The sequence below is a fragment of the Mastigoproctus giganteus genome, chromosome 13 (assembly GCF_048544385.1).
Source record: "Mastigoproctus giganteus isolate SK-2022 chromosome 13, ASM4854438v1, whole genome shotgun sequence".
In the NCBI taxonomy this organism is placed as follows: domain Eukaryota; kingdom Metazoa; phylum Arthropoda; class Arachnida; order Uropygi; family Thelyphonidae; genus Mastigoproctus; species Mastigoproctus giganteus.
Window position 1 is genome coordinate 145,876,606 of NC_143587.1, and position 18,675 is coordinate 145,895,280.

Here is an 18,675-nt window from a genome sequence, read left to right on the forward strand (position 1 = left end):
TCGGCTCCCCACAGGCCTCGCTTAGGAGATGTGGGGGTCCTCTTCCTGGTTAGATAGCCTCAGACCCTTCAGTAATCTAGTCTTGTTTTGTATTCCAGATGTATCGTCCGACTACGTAGATGATCTCGTTTCGCTATAGAAACTTGGGAAATATCTGACAAAGTTCCTTATATTTCTTCACAAAACTCGGGAGCTTTGGCTTAAGTCACAGGTGGTCCTGAAATATTTTGGCTTCTTCGTACTTCAAAAATCTAATGATGATAATGATTGTTATTGGGTATTTACACATCTCGGACATAGCAGAAGTCGCAGATTGCTGGCTTCACACGTATGGAGGGAGGAGACATCTTAGACTTTTTTTTATAATCATTTGGTTTTTATTTCGATTTTCCATCTTAAAACAACGTCTAAACAAGCTATATTCTACTTGTTTTAAGACGTTGAAAACAGGATCCATCAGTTCCACTTGGAACTTCTCGTTTATGAAAGAGTTTGTCTATTCTAAAAACATACAAACTTTATTTTTGTAGCACTTGTAAACCTAAAGCATTCGCCCAAAAGTTTGTCCCTTTAGCGATGATCCTCTTACACTTCATTATGATTACTGTAAATGTTAGAAGCTGGTTTATTCAGTTTTCTTGGCAACATCTGCTACGAGGTCCATGTAATTTTACGTTAGAGATATGAGAAGCGGAACCATTTTTAATTCTCCTCCTTACGGGAATTCTGTTTCGTAATATTGTTCCTTCACCTCTTCCCCCTTTCCCCTCAATTTCAGTGTTAAACAAATGTATAACAGTCGCAAAGAAAACTCCATAAAATTAATCTCGTTACACTAGCCAGTCAATATAATTAAACGCAAATCGAAGCTTTGAAGGAATATTCATTTCATTCTTCAAGATGTTAATGAAGTTTACCATTAAAATTGTGATTTCTTTAATGAATTATTAGAGCCCTTGTCAGGGATAAAAAGTTCTTCATCACAGCAAATAAGGTTTGCTGCGTTGAGATATGAAAATTACAGTTCTTTAAAACGTCTTGGAAATTCAGTCCTGTTTAAGAAAATAACCATATTAGTGCTATAAATAAGTGAAATGAAGGCTGGGTAAAAATTCTAGCGGAACCTATATACACTATCCTTTAAAAAGTATCCGAAGACACGTCGGTTTAACACTGAAATCACTGCCAACCATTTCATCAGATGTCAACCCCTCCCCCCCCCCCCTCTGGCCACGATAACACATTCCAGCGCTGCTGGTTTGTAGACTTAACTATCAAACAAGACACCCAGCAGCTGGTATAATCCTCCATTTCTCCTGCCGAACACCGATCACGTTCGGCAGGAGAAATGGAGTTTATATATTAACATGGGAAATGAAAGAACATTTTTCCCCTCATGCTACACACTGCGCGATGAATAAATGATGGCAGCCACTCGGCTGAAGACGAAAGCTGTTCTTCTGTACGATTTGTCCTCTATAAACTTTTTGTAGTCCACATCCATCTCCTGGACGTTGTGGAGCATCTCCATGGGCAGAAATCCGTCGCCTATCCTCAGCCTTCAACGCCACAGATTGCAGAGAGGGGAGGGCGCTTAAGGGTTTCGGGGGGGGGGATCCTTCAATTGCACATCTGTCAAAAAACTTGACGTATTGATTTCACTCGCTATATCATTTTTAATTGGAACGTATACTCGGGCTCTGTGACATGAAGGAGGTGTTTGGCGAGCCATCTAGATCTGCAGACCTTGTTGTAAATGTCTGCAACATGGTGTTTGAAACTGAGTTTAGGGTCGAAGATAACGCCTAGATCTCTGTGCTTGGTTCCTGGGGTTCCCTGGATTTCCAGGTTTAGTTGCGTTGGGTTTGCTTTAGTGAAAATATCATTTGTGCTGATTTATTACGATTTATCTCAAGACGGAACTGAGCTAGGTACGTAATAATATTCTTAAGGCTGCTAATGATGGTTTCGGAAGCAGAATCAGGTCGGGCGCTCCCGTAGATCCGATAAACGAGCTGAAGCTCGTTTATCGGATCCACTTCTGCATAGCAGATATCTGTTTGCTGGCACAGGAATGGGTGGATGGCAGCCATAAAGACGAACCCTGCCTCAGGGCAGAGTTCTTTCAGAGCTCAAACTATCACAAACTATCCTTGTGAAAGATGTTTTATTCACAGTCAGGTGAAGGACCCTGGTCGTGAGTAGTGACTTCAAGAATTCCAGTATAGTGCCTTTGATTTGGTATCCCTCCTCACAAATTTGCAGGAGGGGCTGGATGTACTGTCGAATGTAGACTGGATATCCAGTAAACAATTGCCACCTCAACCCTATCTTTTAGAGCCCCCCAGAATGGTGTTGGTGGTTTCCAGCAGGTTTTAAATGGTGGACCTGCGTTTCAAGGCATAGTGAATAAATGGTGATTCACATGGCAGAACCTGGTTGGTTAGGATGGGAAGAAGGCACTTCTCCATGACTTTGAGGAAACACGAGGCTTTCATTATTGGCCTGAATTGTGAAACTGAGGTCGCTCCTTGTGTTTTGGAAATTGGTCGGACAATATATTGGTTCCAGGCTGTTGGGAAACTTTTCGTTGTGAGGATTCCATTAAAGATTCCTAGGAGTGCATCAATGATGTAAACACTAACGCTCTTAAGGACGACATCATATCCGGTGCAAGACGTTGGTGGAACATCAATCATTAATGGCCTGGATAGATGCTACGGCATCTATCCTCCATACTCGCTTAAAACGAGATTCGTCACTCCATAGAACCAATTTTCCTTACTCAATGGACCAATTTGCACTCTCCCACATGCCTTCGACAATAAAAAAGGAGTCCGCAAATTGCATTTAGTGATGTTTGGCTTATCGCCTTCTCCCATGAAAACTGAGGCTATGAAGACTCTGATGTGGAGTGCTTGCACACCTCGGCCACAGCTGATGTCTTTAACTCTTGGGTAATATTTTTCAGGGATGTCTGATGAGACTGTCGTACTATCCTTCCGAGTACCCTATGATCACGAGGAGTGAGCTGCCATGTTCATACGTATTGCTGGACGGAAGTGGTACTGTCATGTTTCCACTTCCGACACCAACGGTTGTCATTGGATGGTGTAGGCTATCAGCAACTGCAGGAATCGAGTTCAGCAATATAACAAAATATCCATCACGAAATCATCTAGTTCAGCTGAATGATTCCACTATGAAAAGTGACCTGTGCGTTGCATACGCCTTCCTTATATACCGGTTCGAGTCATTTGTTTACACGGGAGATTCCAAACAGGGTATGTCCAGATTTTATGTCGGATACATCTCACGAAAAATCTAGTCTATTCTTATATCTGACTAATTTTAGTCTGAATATAAGAATTTCCACTTAAAAAAATCTTAATCTAACCTAAATCCAATCTAACCCAATGTTCAGTAATCCTGGTCACAAAAAAAATGGTCACAACATATGCGAATGTCTCGTTTTTATACGAAGCGAGATATCGTAATCTGTATTTCCCCATTTAACTACAAAACCTTCCTAATAACATCAGTAACCATGACATCATATACTCTTCAACAGCACAGCAAAAACTAATTTCATTGTGCACTTTTACACTGCCTTCGCTAGCCTTGCTATCAACACGCCTGTTCCTTTTCTTGCCATACGCGCTCCTTGTCAGAAACTGCTCAACGTCAATAAGTGATTCTGAGATGACATTAGGGAAGAAAAGGAAAAAGGACATTAATATTCGACTTACATAAAAGGAAAGGTGTAGATTTGACAAGTACTGCGTTCAGTTAGAGGTTCGATCCGTAATGAGAGAATGTGAGGATGATAATGCAAAACATGTTCGGAGTTCCATTCTTCTTCTTGGTGCCATTACTTCTGATCCACGCGGTAGCAGTTTGCACATATTTTTCTTTTCACTGAAGTACTGCGCTTATGGATTTAAATTTAAATTGCATTTTGTGTGCTCATTTTCAAGAGAGAAAACATAGCGAAAGAAAATCGCGTGCTTCCACGACTTTCTCAGATATTGTGAGATAAATCGAAATTTGGGTCAGTCCTAATAAAAATGCGAAAACCCACATTCATCTGATTGCTGTACAATCTCTCGTATTCGATTTAAATCGTCACTAAGGTGTCACGTGCTGAAAAAGAGGCCAGAGAGGTACCCACCAATCGCAATAAAGTGGTCATAGCATTAAGAGCGAGATTCTCTCATTGCTCTGGATCTGTTATAGTTGTCCTGAAATATGAACGGAAAATTTCTTAATAGTTCATATTAAATAAGGCTTGAGTTAATTGTTTATATTTGATGATGACTGATGTCAGTATATTTAATATCCTTTGTTTTAAAGATAAGTTTGAGAGATGGAAGAGTCTACTTACACAAATGTGAAAAGAAATACAAAAGTAAACCACATATACCTCAGTCTATAGTTCGTTATAGCCAGAGGACAATTATTTATATTAATTTTAAAAATAATGATAACAAAATAAATAAAAATGGCAGATAAAAATATATAAATTATTAAAATAAAATAAAAATAAACACAAGGTAAAATAACCTCATCAAACTAGGACTGGCAATGACACGGCTGCCATTTATATGTAGAAATAGAGTCCAAGAGGCATCACGATGGGACTTCTCAGTCGACCATAGATATGGGTTGATGGTCAGAACGTTGAGCATCTCAAGAGTCACATCTGCGAAACGTTTAGTGAAGTTCTGTAATTTAGTATCGGCCATATATGGCAACGAAGCTACAGGCTTTTGCTGCACCAGCCAAAAAAAAATGTAAAAAAGAAAACAGACAAATGCGTTTCCCTCCTCACATAGATAACTATCTATTTGCCATTCGAACTTCTTCCTCAATGAGGTTTCCAAGCTCTGTAGCCCATCTAATCGAAATCTTATCTCGCACTGACCCAGTTTGGCCAATCTCACCAGGAGAACTGGCCGTCTTTGGACTCCTTCAAGAAGCTCAATGTCTTTTTTCAGATGAGATCTTCATACTTGAGAACACAGTATTCCAAATATGGTCTTACAACTGCCTTATATAATGGGACTATGACGTCCAATATCTGTACAGGATAAAGGTCGATAAATCATCGATAGGACATCATGGAATTTCCTTGTAGCCTGTTGCACTCCTATACTGTTTTTAAATCAACCTCAGATTATATAAGTTATTTTGGAGTTGTTATTCCCAAATGTAAGACCTTGCATTTTGCCACATTAAAACATGGCTGCCACTTTTCTGACCATTTTTCAAGAATGCAGAAACATTGTTGATCATTAACAACTCAATCAATTTTTACGTCGACCACAAATTTTTACATCATGCCTTTTATCCATTCGTCGTGTCGTTATGAAAATTAGAAATGATAGTGGTCCAAGAACCGATCTTTGCGGACTCCACTTCTGACGTTACACCAGTCTGAAGAATATCCATTAATCACAACCCTCTGCCTTCTGCCGTGCGGCCACCCTGTAATTCATCATGAGGCACTAAGTCAACAAATAAACTAAGCCAAATAAACTATGTCGAAATTGTTTCCTACATCCAGCCCATTACTGTGTCAAAATAGTTTACCAAGTTTGTTAAACATGATTTTACCTTAACAAAACCATGTTGTGTCTTCAAAATGTTATTTATATCTGAATAACTCTGGATTGCACTCAATCATTGCCTCTAAGATTTTCCCTCCTCTGAAGTCAGATTAACAGTCTGTAGTTACAGGCTTCAATCTTAGGACCGCCTGTGTATTAGTGATACTTTACAGCTTCTCCAATCCAACGGAACCTCTCCCAAGTCCAGTGACGCATTTAAAACTTGGGTGATTCATGTTCGAGGACATGAATCACCCTTTGTTCATCCCTTAATCCGCAGGTTGTTGTTATTTTTTGGTTTTTAGGAGCATTAGCAACTAAGGCCATATTGCTCCGGGGATATGCGGTGGTCATTCCTTGACCTTTCCGCATCCTCCGTATTTGGTGGTGACGGGCTCGAACCCCGGTCTAATCAAGAAGCATGTGCTACGCACTGCTGCTCCTTCCCACCTGGCTACGGAGACGCCTTAATCCGCAGGAAAAGCCTGCTGTAAGTGAAAGCATCGTATGTATGGTGACCTCGTTCTCTTCGCTCGGTGATCCTGAGCGTGAGGTTGGAGAGAGTAGCCTGCAACCTCTAAAGCTGATGAATCTTCCCGAGTGTCATCTCTATCTTAGGCATTAGTCTTCAGCATATGGCCTTGAGCACATTTTGATTTTCTCAACTCTAAGGCCCGTTTAAACTATTTTATGCCACTGCAAAAATTACAAAAATGAAGTTGATGTGATTGCGTTCATTTCTTTCAAGCAGCCAGGTTTTTTCACAGCTGTGTTTGCAAGAATCGAGCAAGGATGAAGTTGCTGAATCAGTAAAGGCAGAAGAACACTTACTCAACGAGGAATTTGCCCTCTAGCGAGGATTAAGTCTAGCGGTGGAATGAAGACTCTTGCTTCTTCACCTGTTTGAGCCCATCTCAAACCGGTGAACAAATTAAATTATTGCAACGGCGAACGAAATCCGATATACCTTTGGCAAGAGTGGCAGTAATCAGAAATTATAGACCGAATTCTTCTCGAAACACATGAAAGAAACAAACGTGGCTATGTCTTCATATATCTTGCACTCTGAGTTAAACTGATAAAATGAATCGCATCACTTGACAATCTCGTCCGTTGGGTGTTCATAAAAGATTTGAGCGAAATTATTTATTTAACTTAGTTTGGATACACAGCTGACTCCTGTACTGCCATAATGCATAGGAAGATAAAGATTGTATATTTAGAATTTATCTTTACAGCATGTTGCTAATATTATAACAATTTCAAATAGGTAGCAATTTCATTAACTGTTACTAAAGATACATCACAATATATCTTATGGGCCTCTTATATAAGTAGCTGTATTTTTATAATAATATTATTTTAATTCAGTTTAACTACTAGTTAAACTTCCCAATTTATGCGGTTCTGAACAGACGTTCACACCTTTCAGGAAAATTTCCAGCTCTTAGCCTAGAATTTCTAGGATAAGGGCTGGTGTAGGACCAAAAATCTATTTTCTTATAAGTTTCTGCCATACGCACATTCCATAGTTGTAAGGTGTTTGAGGGAAACACATCTTGTAGGAAACTCAGTTTAACGTGTTTGGATCAGAGAGCAGACGTTTTCCGTAATTTTCAGTTCTTGTGAACTGAGCTTAATCTACAAGCCGGTATACATCTAGTCCATCCATTCAATAAGGAGATTAGTAAGAGTTACAACGGTTCGTTCTCTCAGAAACTGTTTCCGAGAGACCGTGTTGAGGCCTAACTTCGAAATGGAAAAGAACTCTTGGTAACTCTATTAATCTATTTGATAACTAAATGGCAATGAACTTCCTGATGTAAGATTGGAGAGTGGATTTACATTATGACAGATGCATACAAATCAACTCAAGTTAGCTTTCTTTGTAAAAAGATTTTTGTCTCACGTTAAACTCAGGGAAGTGGGTGTTTGCACTTTCTTAATGAACGTATTCTGTGTGGCCATAATGCCATTCCTCTATATTTTTCTTATAAAGGTCATTTGGGAAGATTAATCAATGTTGATCCCTTAACAAATCGCTTGTAGGTGATTTTTATTGCGCTGTATATGATATTTCTGTAAATTGCGTGTCTTTTCTGGTCGATTGGCTGTTTTCTGCACAAAATACTCGAGTTGCAGGGACTAAAACCCATGTTACCCTTTCCTGAGACTGACTAATTCAACCACTTTGTGAAAATTGTTTTACAGCCATAAAAATTCCTTGCGTCATTGACGGGATTCGAGCTCGGGTATTTTCCACCTGGTGTGGGAAGGCCGGCGATTATACCAACTATGCTACCCACGAAGGCCATATTTCGTCTAAATTGGACGTTGTGATAATAAACAGCAATACAATGCAGCTGGACAATGCAATTAATGATTTCTATATTTCTTTGGATGTTGGAGAATAATTTATTGTAGATGAATTAACTTTTTTTTTACTGGAATGAATCGAGCGTGGTCCAGTGCACAAATTCATCATTGGTCCTTTTTTTTCACCAAAGCCACATAATATTCGCCGCCTATTTCGATATGTATGCTGGCTCATTTCGTGTTTTCACAGACGCAGGAAATTCAACCGCACATCTTTCAAGAGGATCAATCACTATGAGTGGGCTCTGTCAGTTCGAAGTCACAGGCATTTTTAACATCGATGGGACAGCCATGGTCCTATCCATTGTCCAGCCAGTACAGACACTATATATTTCACTTCTTCTGGTTTTGTTCCTATGAGCGTTCGTTCACTATTTTCGTGTACTAAACGTTCCGCACATCACAGATCTACGAACCAGAATCACGAATGCTACAGCAACGGTTAATGGAGACACGATGCAATGCAAACGCATGGAGGGAAATCGATTATCGATTACGTGTTCTCTGTTCAACCAGGGGTGCGCACCCACTGAAGTGCGCAGATCATGTATATAAAACTCAGTTGCAGTATCAATAAACTCATTTCATGCTATCGTGTTTAGCTTTTATTTTATTACAATTCCGCATTCATCGAATATTTTCTGAACACCCTGTACTGTGTATTAAGATGAGGGATTGACAATATTTTGTGTTTGAGGGGTTTCCTTAAGTTTTTCTGAACTTTAATATGATTTAAAACGAATTTCTGCTTATACGATATGTAAACATACAAGATGATTCAGAATTGAGCAACCGCAAATTTTGAATATCATCGTTGAGGTGTGTTACCGATTAATATACACGTACATGTATTTTTTCGAAATAAATTCTTATGATCCATCTGATGTGCTTAAATCATTGTGATTTACTTATATTTGCAGAAAAATGGCGAAATTTTACAGCAGAGTACACCGAAATAGTTTTCAACAAAACCACTTTTGTGTTTTATAGATGACTGCCGAATTGACAAGAAAATATTACACTCCGCACTGTCATTAGTGATTTGTAATCATTCTAAGGGAGTTGTGAATGTTCGCAAACCTGGCATTTTGCCAGCATCTACATTTGTCTAAAGGTCAGACAGCGGCTTTTCCACTTCTTAGTTCAATACTTAAAACGAAACTGGTTCTTCATCTAACGGATTTTACTTAAAGTAATATTCTAGATATTTTAAAGTAAACTATTATATCTTAAGAATTTCTTCATCATTACAAAGATTAACAATGGTGTCTTTTTCCAACTGTTGTTTAAGTTTCTGATTATCACAAATTTTATCTGACAGCGAAGTTCATTTCTGAATGTGTTTAAAATCACCTATGAAGTTCCATGCACATCACAAGCCAGAAAATAATAATAATGAAAAAAGTGGATGCAGTGTAAAGTTTCATCATCAATACGATAGCACAAACTATCTCCATTCTTTCGTTTAGCATTCTTTAGGAGTTTTCCTGACAGCTTTACGACAAAACAGCAATAAAAAATAAAGCTCCAGACTCCTTTGCTACGTACACTGGAGACATACTGACGAGTTATTTTATTTAGTTTTTTTTTTTCGGAGGCTAATGCAAAAAAGATAGGTTTTGGGAAGAAATCTCCCAATCATCCTGAGGGAAACAAAATGTTCATTCAGCTAATGGAGAAATTTTCGAAACTGAGCCCCGAGAAACCAGAAAAATATTAAATATTTCCACGTAACTTAAAAATACACAATATTATGAATCCTAACATTTGACGGTTCGTATAAGTTACGAATTTTATTTAAATCTTAAATGCACATAGTTAATCTCCTACCAATTACCATTATTTTCATATACGTTAACTTCCCAAAGTTGACAACACTTCGAGAGCTGCACTATAAATATCAGTGGGCCGCAGACGCCATTTTATGTCTGAGATAGAGGTATAGTTTAATTGGAGAGATGATGCGCATTTAGTATAAATGGCCAACATCTTATACTGCCAGATTTTCCTCTGGTTACCATCCAGAAAAAAAATATTCGTTTGTAACAACGCACAATGCTAAATTTGATTCCATCAAAGATGGACATTGAAGAAATTTCGTTTGATAATGCTACAATCTTTTTCCAAATTCTTAATAAAGAGAATTTTTTCAGACTGTTTCATCTTTGTAATATATGGATATAAATAAAGCCTATAAAGGATTTTCTTAACGCTTGTAGTCAGCTGCAGGTATTTTTCTTCTCTTTTCTGTACTATACCCATTTATAGACCCACATATTCCTAATTTTAATTACTCCAAATGAACTTTTAAATACTGTATTTCGAAAAAGATTTAAAGCAATTATCTTCCTTGACGTCTCTCTAAACTTTATGTGAGGAATGTATTAAATTATGAACCCTGCACTTACATTAATAATCACAGCTATTATACTTATATATCGATATCATATTAGAATCAGAACTGAATGAAAATAAGGAAAAATAGGCAATTAAGAACATTAAAAAGGTTGATCAAATTTTCTTAACATGGACTAGCAGATCTGGTCAGCGCTATCTTGGAGAGTTGCCAGTAACAAATCACTGCAGCAACTGAGCAAGACAAAAATGTATTATGTTTTTCCCAGCCTGCTTCTATGCTAGATGATAAATGCATATAATATTGTAATTATATTTGACAACGTCATGTTGATTAATCTCCGACTTTCTATAAATTATTATTTGTGTAATGCCGCTAAGCGATCCATTCTTGAGGGTTAAGATTTAATAAATCTGAATTCACGATGGCATCGTCTGGAGTCGTTAAACTTCATGTCTAGCTGTTTATCAGTTAAACCAGCCCTACGTTACTTAATTGCTGGTTGCAAAATTTTATTTTTCGCATACTTGTGAAATGGAATGTAACTTAATATTTTGCTGTTCTACATTCCCTCATTCGATATTTATAGCGCGTGTTCCAAGGAGACTGTCATCTGCAATTTTAGTCTTATGTTCTAGGACAGCGACAACGTTTACTCCCCCATGGCACTCCAGTACCTGAAATGAATTCTAGTCAGAAATAATTATTCAATCTCTTAAAGTAAACAACCAACTGCGTCGCACCGTTTGCAATCAGTATCTCATCCACGCACGACTATGACTTTAACCCGTGCAACAGCATTTTTCTCCAGTGGTCGAATTCAGGTCGGTGAGCATATACACTGTCTCAATGATTGATTGTTAAGTGACCAAGACTTAAATGAAATTTTAAATTCAAACTTCGACTACTCTTTCCGGTTTGTTCTTTATAGTCAAGAATTCTTTGGAAATACAACAGATGGACAGCACATAGTTATAAATTAAGCTGACGGCAGAGCCTTCAACTTGATTTATTCAAGAGGCCACCTCTGGAACATCTTAAACAAGTGGAATATCAATCGACAGCGTGTTTTTTTTTCAGGAGATCTATGGAGAGTTAGTCGTGTTTCCCGGCAAAACACGCTTAGAATAAACAAATGCTCAAGAGCAGTTGTCATTTTCATACTGTATGTAGAACGTCGTATCAACAAGGTTTCCACTGACGAATACAAATTTAATGCACAGCGATGGCCGCAAGGGTATCCATACATGGAGGAACTTGCTTCTCTAGAATTTTTCTATAGGAAAAAGGATTCTCTGCAGCGACGAATCACGATACAAGCTGTTTTCATCAGGTAATAAAACTATGGAGCATCAAATCAAAGAACATTTTGTAAATAATTGCATCGTCCCAACTATAGAGAACTGTACGGTGCGGATGGTCTGTTGGATTGAGCCTGCGTTTTATAATAACGGTATGGCATTAGGTTCATGGTACCTTGTACAGAAGGGACGACTATGATACCTTTGATAACGTTATTCTTCCAACACCAATAGATATTAATTACTATAAAACTTCAGTGTATGTGGCTTGGTTTGGGAAAAGCAGTGGATGGACTGAAAATACAAATGTTTGTCCATGTTTGGGAAAAAACCTTGTTCTGTTGGAGGAATGGAGAATTGTTAGTTAGTTAGTTATTTGGTTTTTAGGAGCATTAGCAACTAAGGCCATATTGCTCCGGGATATGCGGTGGTCATTCTCTGACCTTTCCGCATCCTCCGTATTTGGTGGTGACGGGCTCGAACCCCGGTCTAATCAAGGAGCATGTGCTACGCACTGGTGCTCAAGGAGGAATGGAGAAATATCTTCGTAGACAGCTGTAGAAAGCGTTCCATAAAAAACAATTTACTGACAAAAGTGGATTCACATACCTGAAAAACGCGTTTTTCTCTTGGTGTTGTAACGTTTATGTCAATCGATAATTTAAGTCTTAAATATGATGTAAGTATTCTATAAAACGGAATGCTTTCTCAAATTACTTTTGCTATTATCAAAATTTGGGATAACCTTATTATAAACTGAGTTCATGTTCATTTAAAAGTTAATCCTTCTTCAATTTAAATTATTTTTAAATGAAAAAAAATAATATATATTACTAACAAGGTGGAAACACGCTTACCTAACTACCTTGGTTCCGTTTCGAAATACTACCATGCTAACAGTGGCTCCTGTATCGGAATGTACAGAAAGACTAATGTCTTTGAGCTCCGCCTGAAACAAGAACTTCAGTATTAATTTTGTTCTTCTGAGAAAAATGCGCATATTATATATATACTGTATATCAAAGAAAATAATAGTATATTACATCATATTATAATATGGTTACTTCAGGCTATTTATTGACAAGTCTAGTCTACAAAATCATTTGATTCTGTGCAGAACCAGAGGGATTAATAATCATGAAGGATATCCTCTTGTCAGTTCAAATAATTCTCACAAAGTTCCCAAGCTTAAATGCATTAAAATTTGTCAACTCTAAATAATAAAAAAAAAACTTCCTCATTAATTTTACAGATATCCGTGGTTTAGTTCCAATCTCATTGATATCCATTTCCAACTGCAGTCTACCAAGCCTCACTTATTTTTTTTTTTTACAGAATCCCAATTATCGGTTGCCCCATCTCAGCTGCCCAAATTATTCGCTGTATGATTCCTTTCGATTCAAAGGTGGTGCTTTTGTATATATCTGTTCTAATATTCCCTGTCGGAGACAGTCATTTGCAATTGGTTCTTTTTGATCTTCTCTGGGTTAAAATCTCTCTGTCCCATTCTGTTAAATTTATCTGTTGCCTCTATCGTTCTCCCAACTTCACTGATCACCTGGAACTCTTTGATTTCCTCTCTTTGAAACTTGACATTCTCCAGTCCAACTTTACTAACAGTGAAGTAATTTTGATTGGTGATTTTAATGTTCACAACTCCAGCTGGCTTCCATTTTCTAATCACACGGACCCAGCTGTTCGAGATGATGAGGCTTAATGACCTCGCACAGATTGTTTGGCTGCGTGGTTCATCCTAACCACGCAGCCAAACCACTAAGGCTAAGGACAGAAAACTTGCTTCTTGTCTAAATGTACTGTTTAATTCGAGAATTCTTGCCAAATGTACTGTTTAATTCGAGAATTCTTGCCAAATGTACTGTTTAATTCGAGAATTCTTGCCAAATGTACTGTCCGCAAATTTGCCCATTTATGCTACCACTTCTGTTAAAACCGGATTGTTCTGTTTCCTCCTCAGCTAGAGATAAAACCGACTTACTGCATCCTACTTTTCGTCTGTCTTCTATTTATGATCTTGTTAAACCACCTCCTACCATTCCAGTCCATTCAATGTATTTTCTGGTCTTCCATCAAAAGGACGTCAGAAGAATTTTGAAGTCCTCATGTCAAGAATGTTCTAGATCCTGATGGAATTTCTCCACTTGTTTTCTAAACCTGTACTCTTGAGCTTATCCTATTATGTGTCTCATTTTTACACTTTCTTATTCCACTGGTGTTTTTCCTTCTCCTTGGAAATTTGCACATATCCACACAGTTCCTAAAAAACGGGTGAAAACCTCTCTCTGCGAGTGATGGTAGATTACTCTGTTTTCCAACTTTAAAGCTAATGCTGGTTTTTCCCCGAGGTTCGGCTCTTTCTCCCACTCGTTTCCTCTTGTATAATTTTGCTGCTGATATAGCACAATGCATTCCACCTTCCAGTTTGAGAAACTTGTCTGCACACACACCTTTAACTTCTAGAATATCCACTGCTAATTCTTTAAATGATGAACTTCGGATAATTCTCTAATGGGGCAAAGATATATTAGTTAATTTCAGTCCTCTCTTATATTTCACAAAAACGAATTCTGCTCCTATGCTTACCTTCGATGACACTCAGATTTCTAGAGAAGATATACCTTTATTGCCTCAACTTCTAATATCTCTCTCGGACATAAGCACATCGCGAATATTGCTTCGTCTGCATCTAAAAAAATTGGGAGTACTTTTCTTCCAAACAGCTACTTATTCTGTGTAAATCTCAAATGCGTCCTACCATTGAATACTGTACCCAATCTGGGAAGGTGCCGCCAAAACCTCTCTCAAGTTTCTAACTCCATGCAAAAAAGGGCAGTCAGTTCAATTAATGCCCCATCTCTTACAACGTTTTTCCACTCTTTTCTCATAGATATTCTATTTCTGCTGCATGCCTTTTATAGAGATATTTCCAGGAGCACTGTTCTTCTGAATTGGCTTGCGTGATTAGGCGCCTCCGTAGTCAGGTGGGAAGGAGCAGCAATGCGTAGCACACGCTTCTTGGTTAGCCCGGGGTTCGAGTCCGTGACCACCACATACGGAGGTTGCGGAGAGTTCAGGGAATGACCACCGCATATCCCCGGAGCAATATGGCCTTGGTTACTAATGCTCCTAAAAACTAAATAAAAAACAAACAACAAGCTTGTGTGATTCCCCGTATTTCTTCCAAACCAATCCGAACATTTGCCGTAATCAGTCAACATCCATTTACTGTCTAACTTCAAACTCACTGAACCAACTTTTCTTCTTCCTCATTTATCTCTTCGCTGCATCATTTTTCGCTAAGGCCATGAGGCATCAGTTCCTTCTAATGTCGTTCTGCAAGATACAAGACCTCAATTTCCGTATTAAGATTGTGACTGTTAAAACTCTTTCCTGAGAATGATCAACTCAAATACATAAAATTTCTTCCCATCTTGATGGGATTAGAACCCAAACCTTTTCCACACGAGGGAAGAGCAGCAATCATAACCACTTTGTTGCTTACCAGGTTTGTAGGCCTCTAAAATCATGCCAATTTATTTGAAAAGGTGCAATGGAGAGAAATAAGGCAATTTGTGTATACAAAGAGATATTCTTACAGGAAGAGAGTACAGTTGTACAGTAAGCTGCAAAATTAGCAATCCAGGCATATCTTTGGGATCCGACTCTTTAAGCCAAAAAAAGGGTTGAACAAACTTGATCATGGTGGCGTATTTTCTCTTTCTAAGTTGACCCAAAGAGGGGTCGAGATTCAACTGAAGAAAAGGTAATTGTAGAACGGATGAAAGAAAATGTGTGTTTAATCAAAATCAGCTATTGGAAGGGATTGGTTTTGTCTAAATACAATTACCACCAAGATGCAGAGAGTTCACTTATATTTAAAGATGGATTACATAAATATTTGAAGACTCGTTTTTTGCCAACTGATGCTGCACGTGTGCAATTTTAATACTAACACAGAAAAGTAACAAGAAATATATATATACGAACCTGTTCCATCCTAATATCCCAGTCCCCATGGATACGCTTTCCTTTGAAGTATTTCGACCTGTAAAAGTGAGCTCAGTTTTAAAATAAATGAAAATGTACTGTATAGGTTTTACAATGTGCGCAAATTAATTTTTTTCCATAATATATACAGATATTAGTTTTAGAAATATGAATAATATGCTAATATGAATATTTCATTTTTTAAGGCAGAAATGATTTGGCATGGATTCATAGTGCAAGCATTACAAAATAGAAGGAATGGTAGGAATTTTAAACTGCAATAATTAACAGCCACAAACTAAAGCTTACTTCCCCATTGAACAAATACATATTTCTTGGTACCATGCGCAAAAGCTCACATAAAGAACTGGTATCCCTTAAAAGGGGTTTTCGATCGTTGTAACTTAGCACGTAAGCCAACGGTATCTTCTCTGTTGTTCTTATCATATGTTGTTGTTCTGCATGAGGCTGAGGATTTTGATATATATTTTACCTCTTCTCTTTTTGATGAAGATTTATTTATTTCATATCCGAAATTTCATGTTCACAAGCGTTGTGTTTCGTTTTCGAAATAACAAAATTTCAACCAGAATATGGCAAAACATTTCCGAAATAGCCTAGACCTAAAAATAAACGAGGTGAATTCTGTGTGCCTATTAACGAAAACACTGATTTTGAATTTCTGGTGTCAAAGGGATTACAAACAGTACAACCTTCCTTTTCCGCCCTCCCTCCTGTCGTCTCTGCCCAGTTGTACATACTACATTCCTCATATCACAAGGAACAAACCGCTTCTAATTTTCTCATTTTGGAGCATTTGTTAATTTTGAAAACGCTGAAAATTCATCCAGTTTAAATTCCAGTTTATTTTTTGTGCCTCCAGCATTCATATATATGGAAAGTGAGTTTGCCTCTATAATTACAATAGATTGTCCAATACAATAATTGTCTCTCCCTGACCTCTAACATCTACTACCATCTGGGAGTGCAATTAGAGTACTTTTACTGCACTCTAGACAAATGATGATTATTTTCTGCCATCACAATTATCTGTGGGTAATATTCTCCTGTCACATTAATTTTATTATATTGTATTAGAGTTTTTATCCACTTCACCGATTATCTCCAGTTTTTTGGGTTCATTATTTATAGAAATAAACATGACTCTGAGTTAATCAGATAATGTATTTATATAGAGTTTCACCTCTGAAGTCGTGTATGATATGCATGAAGGAAGATATTAAAAGTTTATAATTAAAAAGAAATAATGTTTTCCAAGTTTTATACCTGACAGACACTAGCAACACGCCTTAGTGGCATTGAGGGGTCCCTATTCCATCATAGCTGATTAATTTGCAGAATTAGCAGATGTGGTTTATTTAGCTCCCTAGACCGACTTTTTTTTTTTTTTTTTAACCTGCCGATCCGTTTAAGAAAGGAATTCTTTGCTCATCAACCCCTCATTCAAAAAAAAATACACATTTTAATGGATATAATATAAGAAAAATCTGTTAATAATAGTTAATTATTTACAAAAACTAACAAGACCAATTTTATATCCTATATTGCCCTCTTAGGTAGCATAGTTGGTAGAACTGCTGTCTCTCCACACTGGGTAGAAAAGGCTTTAGTTCGAGCCCCGTCAATGACATGAGTAATTTTTATGGGCTTTTTTTTTTTTTTTTTTTTTTACACAAACTCCCGGAAACTCGAGTTTTTCGTCCAGTAAAGAAAATAGACCACAGAACCAGAACACACAATTTACAGAGAGTATATACGGAACAATGTGGCTTTAGTTGCTGATGCTCCTGAAACCCTATTACAACAACATATCATATATTATTATTATATAAATTTCCGTTGACCGCATTCAACATTTTTTTCAAGATGATTCACCCAGGAGATCAATATAGACCAGATTAATCCTGCCCAAGAACATCTCATATATTCGCAGTGGGATTTAGGTTTTCAGACCAGAGGAAAGCGAGTGCTCCATTCGGTGAATATTCATACCACACAGAAAATTCTCCCTCATTAAATCCCCTCTAAATCAGGAGCAGCAACCACAGGTCCCCTTTCAAAGATGTCTACCTCCATAAAGTCTTCCGTGACAATGTAGTAGTTTCGCTACTTGTCACTCATTTGAAGAGGTCTGGGTTCGGAATCCCATCAGTGACAGAAGTAATTCTTCTGGAAATCGGCTCGTGAACACATGTATAGGTATCGCGCAGTCAAGTATAATATGGGAGACCGTCAATCTCGTAAATCAATTGTGGCAATGAAGTTAATCTTCTGCCCTAAGCAAGTAAGAGTGAATAATGTTTTTGTGCCCAATATTATTCTGGCTTGGACTACTTCTTCCTGTCTATGTGGTCTTTTACGAGTACTCCAAGAGTTGTTTTTTTAAGATGAAGTGTATTTCCAGTTTGTGTAACAAACTGGAAATATGCTGCTTACACGAATGACATATTTGTAGTCCGTTGATAGAATCTGGTGTCTTAATATTTGCATTGATAGAACCTGTTGTTGTAGCTACTTCATCTACATATCATGGGATCCACCAGAATCAAATGGTTTGACTTTGTCTTGCTAGTCGGGTTAGATCTCACTCCTGAGCTGTTTTCAGTTACCATTACTGAAAACCCTACAGAACTCGTTGTTTTCAATAATCTTTCTGACTGTTGAGCTTTGCCACTGCAACTTGTAAATCTCCAGATTTTAGACGTTTCGCTGTTTTTGGTTAAGTCACTGGACAAGGAAATGAGATATACAAGGAAATGAGATACATTTCATAATAAGAAACATTGATACTATCAGCGAGCTTATAATCTTAGGATAAGAACCCGCCACACTGGAGGCAGGAAAAATGCCATCTAATGGCCAAACGAAAAAGAAAATGTTACTAATTGATTAGGGTCACACCCGTCGGTGGATGCGGGACTTTGTGCTATTGGAACAGGCCCGGCTCCACATGCCGTCGAACGGACGCCCGGAATCGGCTGTCCAAGAGAGAGCTACTCACTGGTGG

At 37.8% G+C, this 18,675-nt stretch overlaps 1 protein-coding gene across 1 annotated transcript in view; it reads right to left on the bottom strand.

The window, feature by feature from the left end:
- Syn (synapsin) overlaps window positions 1-18,675 on the bottom strand; it is a 282,097-nt gene that overhangs the window by 248,166 nt on the left and 15,256 nt on the right. Inside the window, exons 2-3 of the mRNA XM_090388021.1 lie at window positions 15,648-15,705; window positions 12,500-12,591 (exon numbers count right to left, since the gene is read on the bottom strand). Coding sequence (XP_090244147.1) covers window positions 12,500-12,591; window positions 15,648-15,656 — 101 coding nt within the window. The 5' untranslated portion in view covers window positions 15,657-15,705. The remainder of the gene's footprint in view (window positions 1-12,499; window positions 12,592-15,647; window positions 15,706-18,675) is intronic.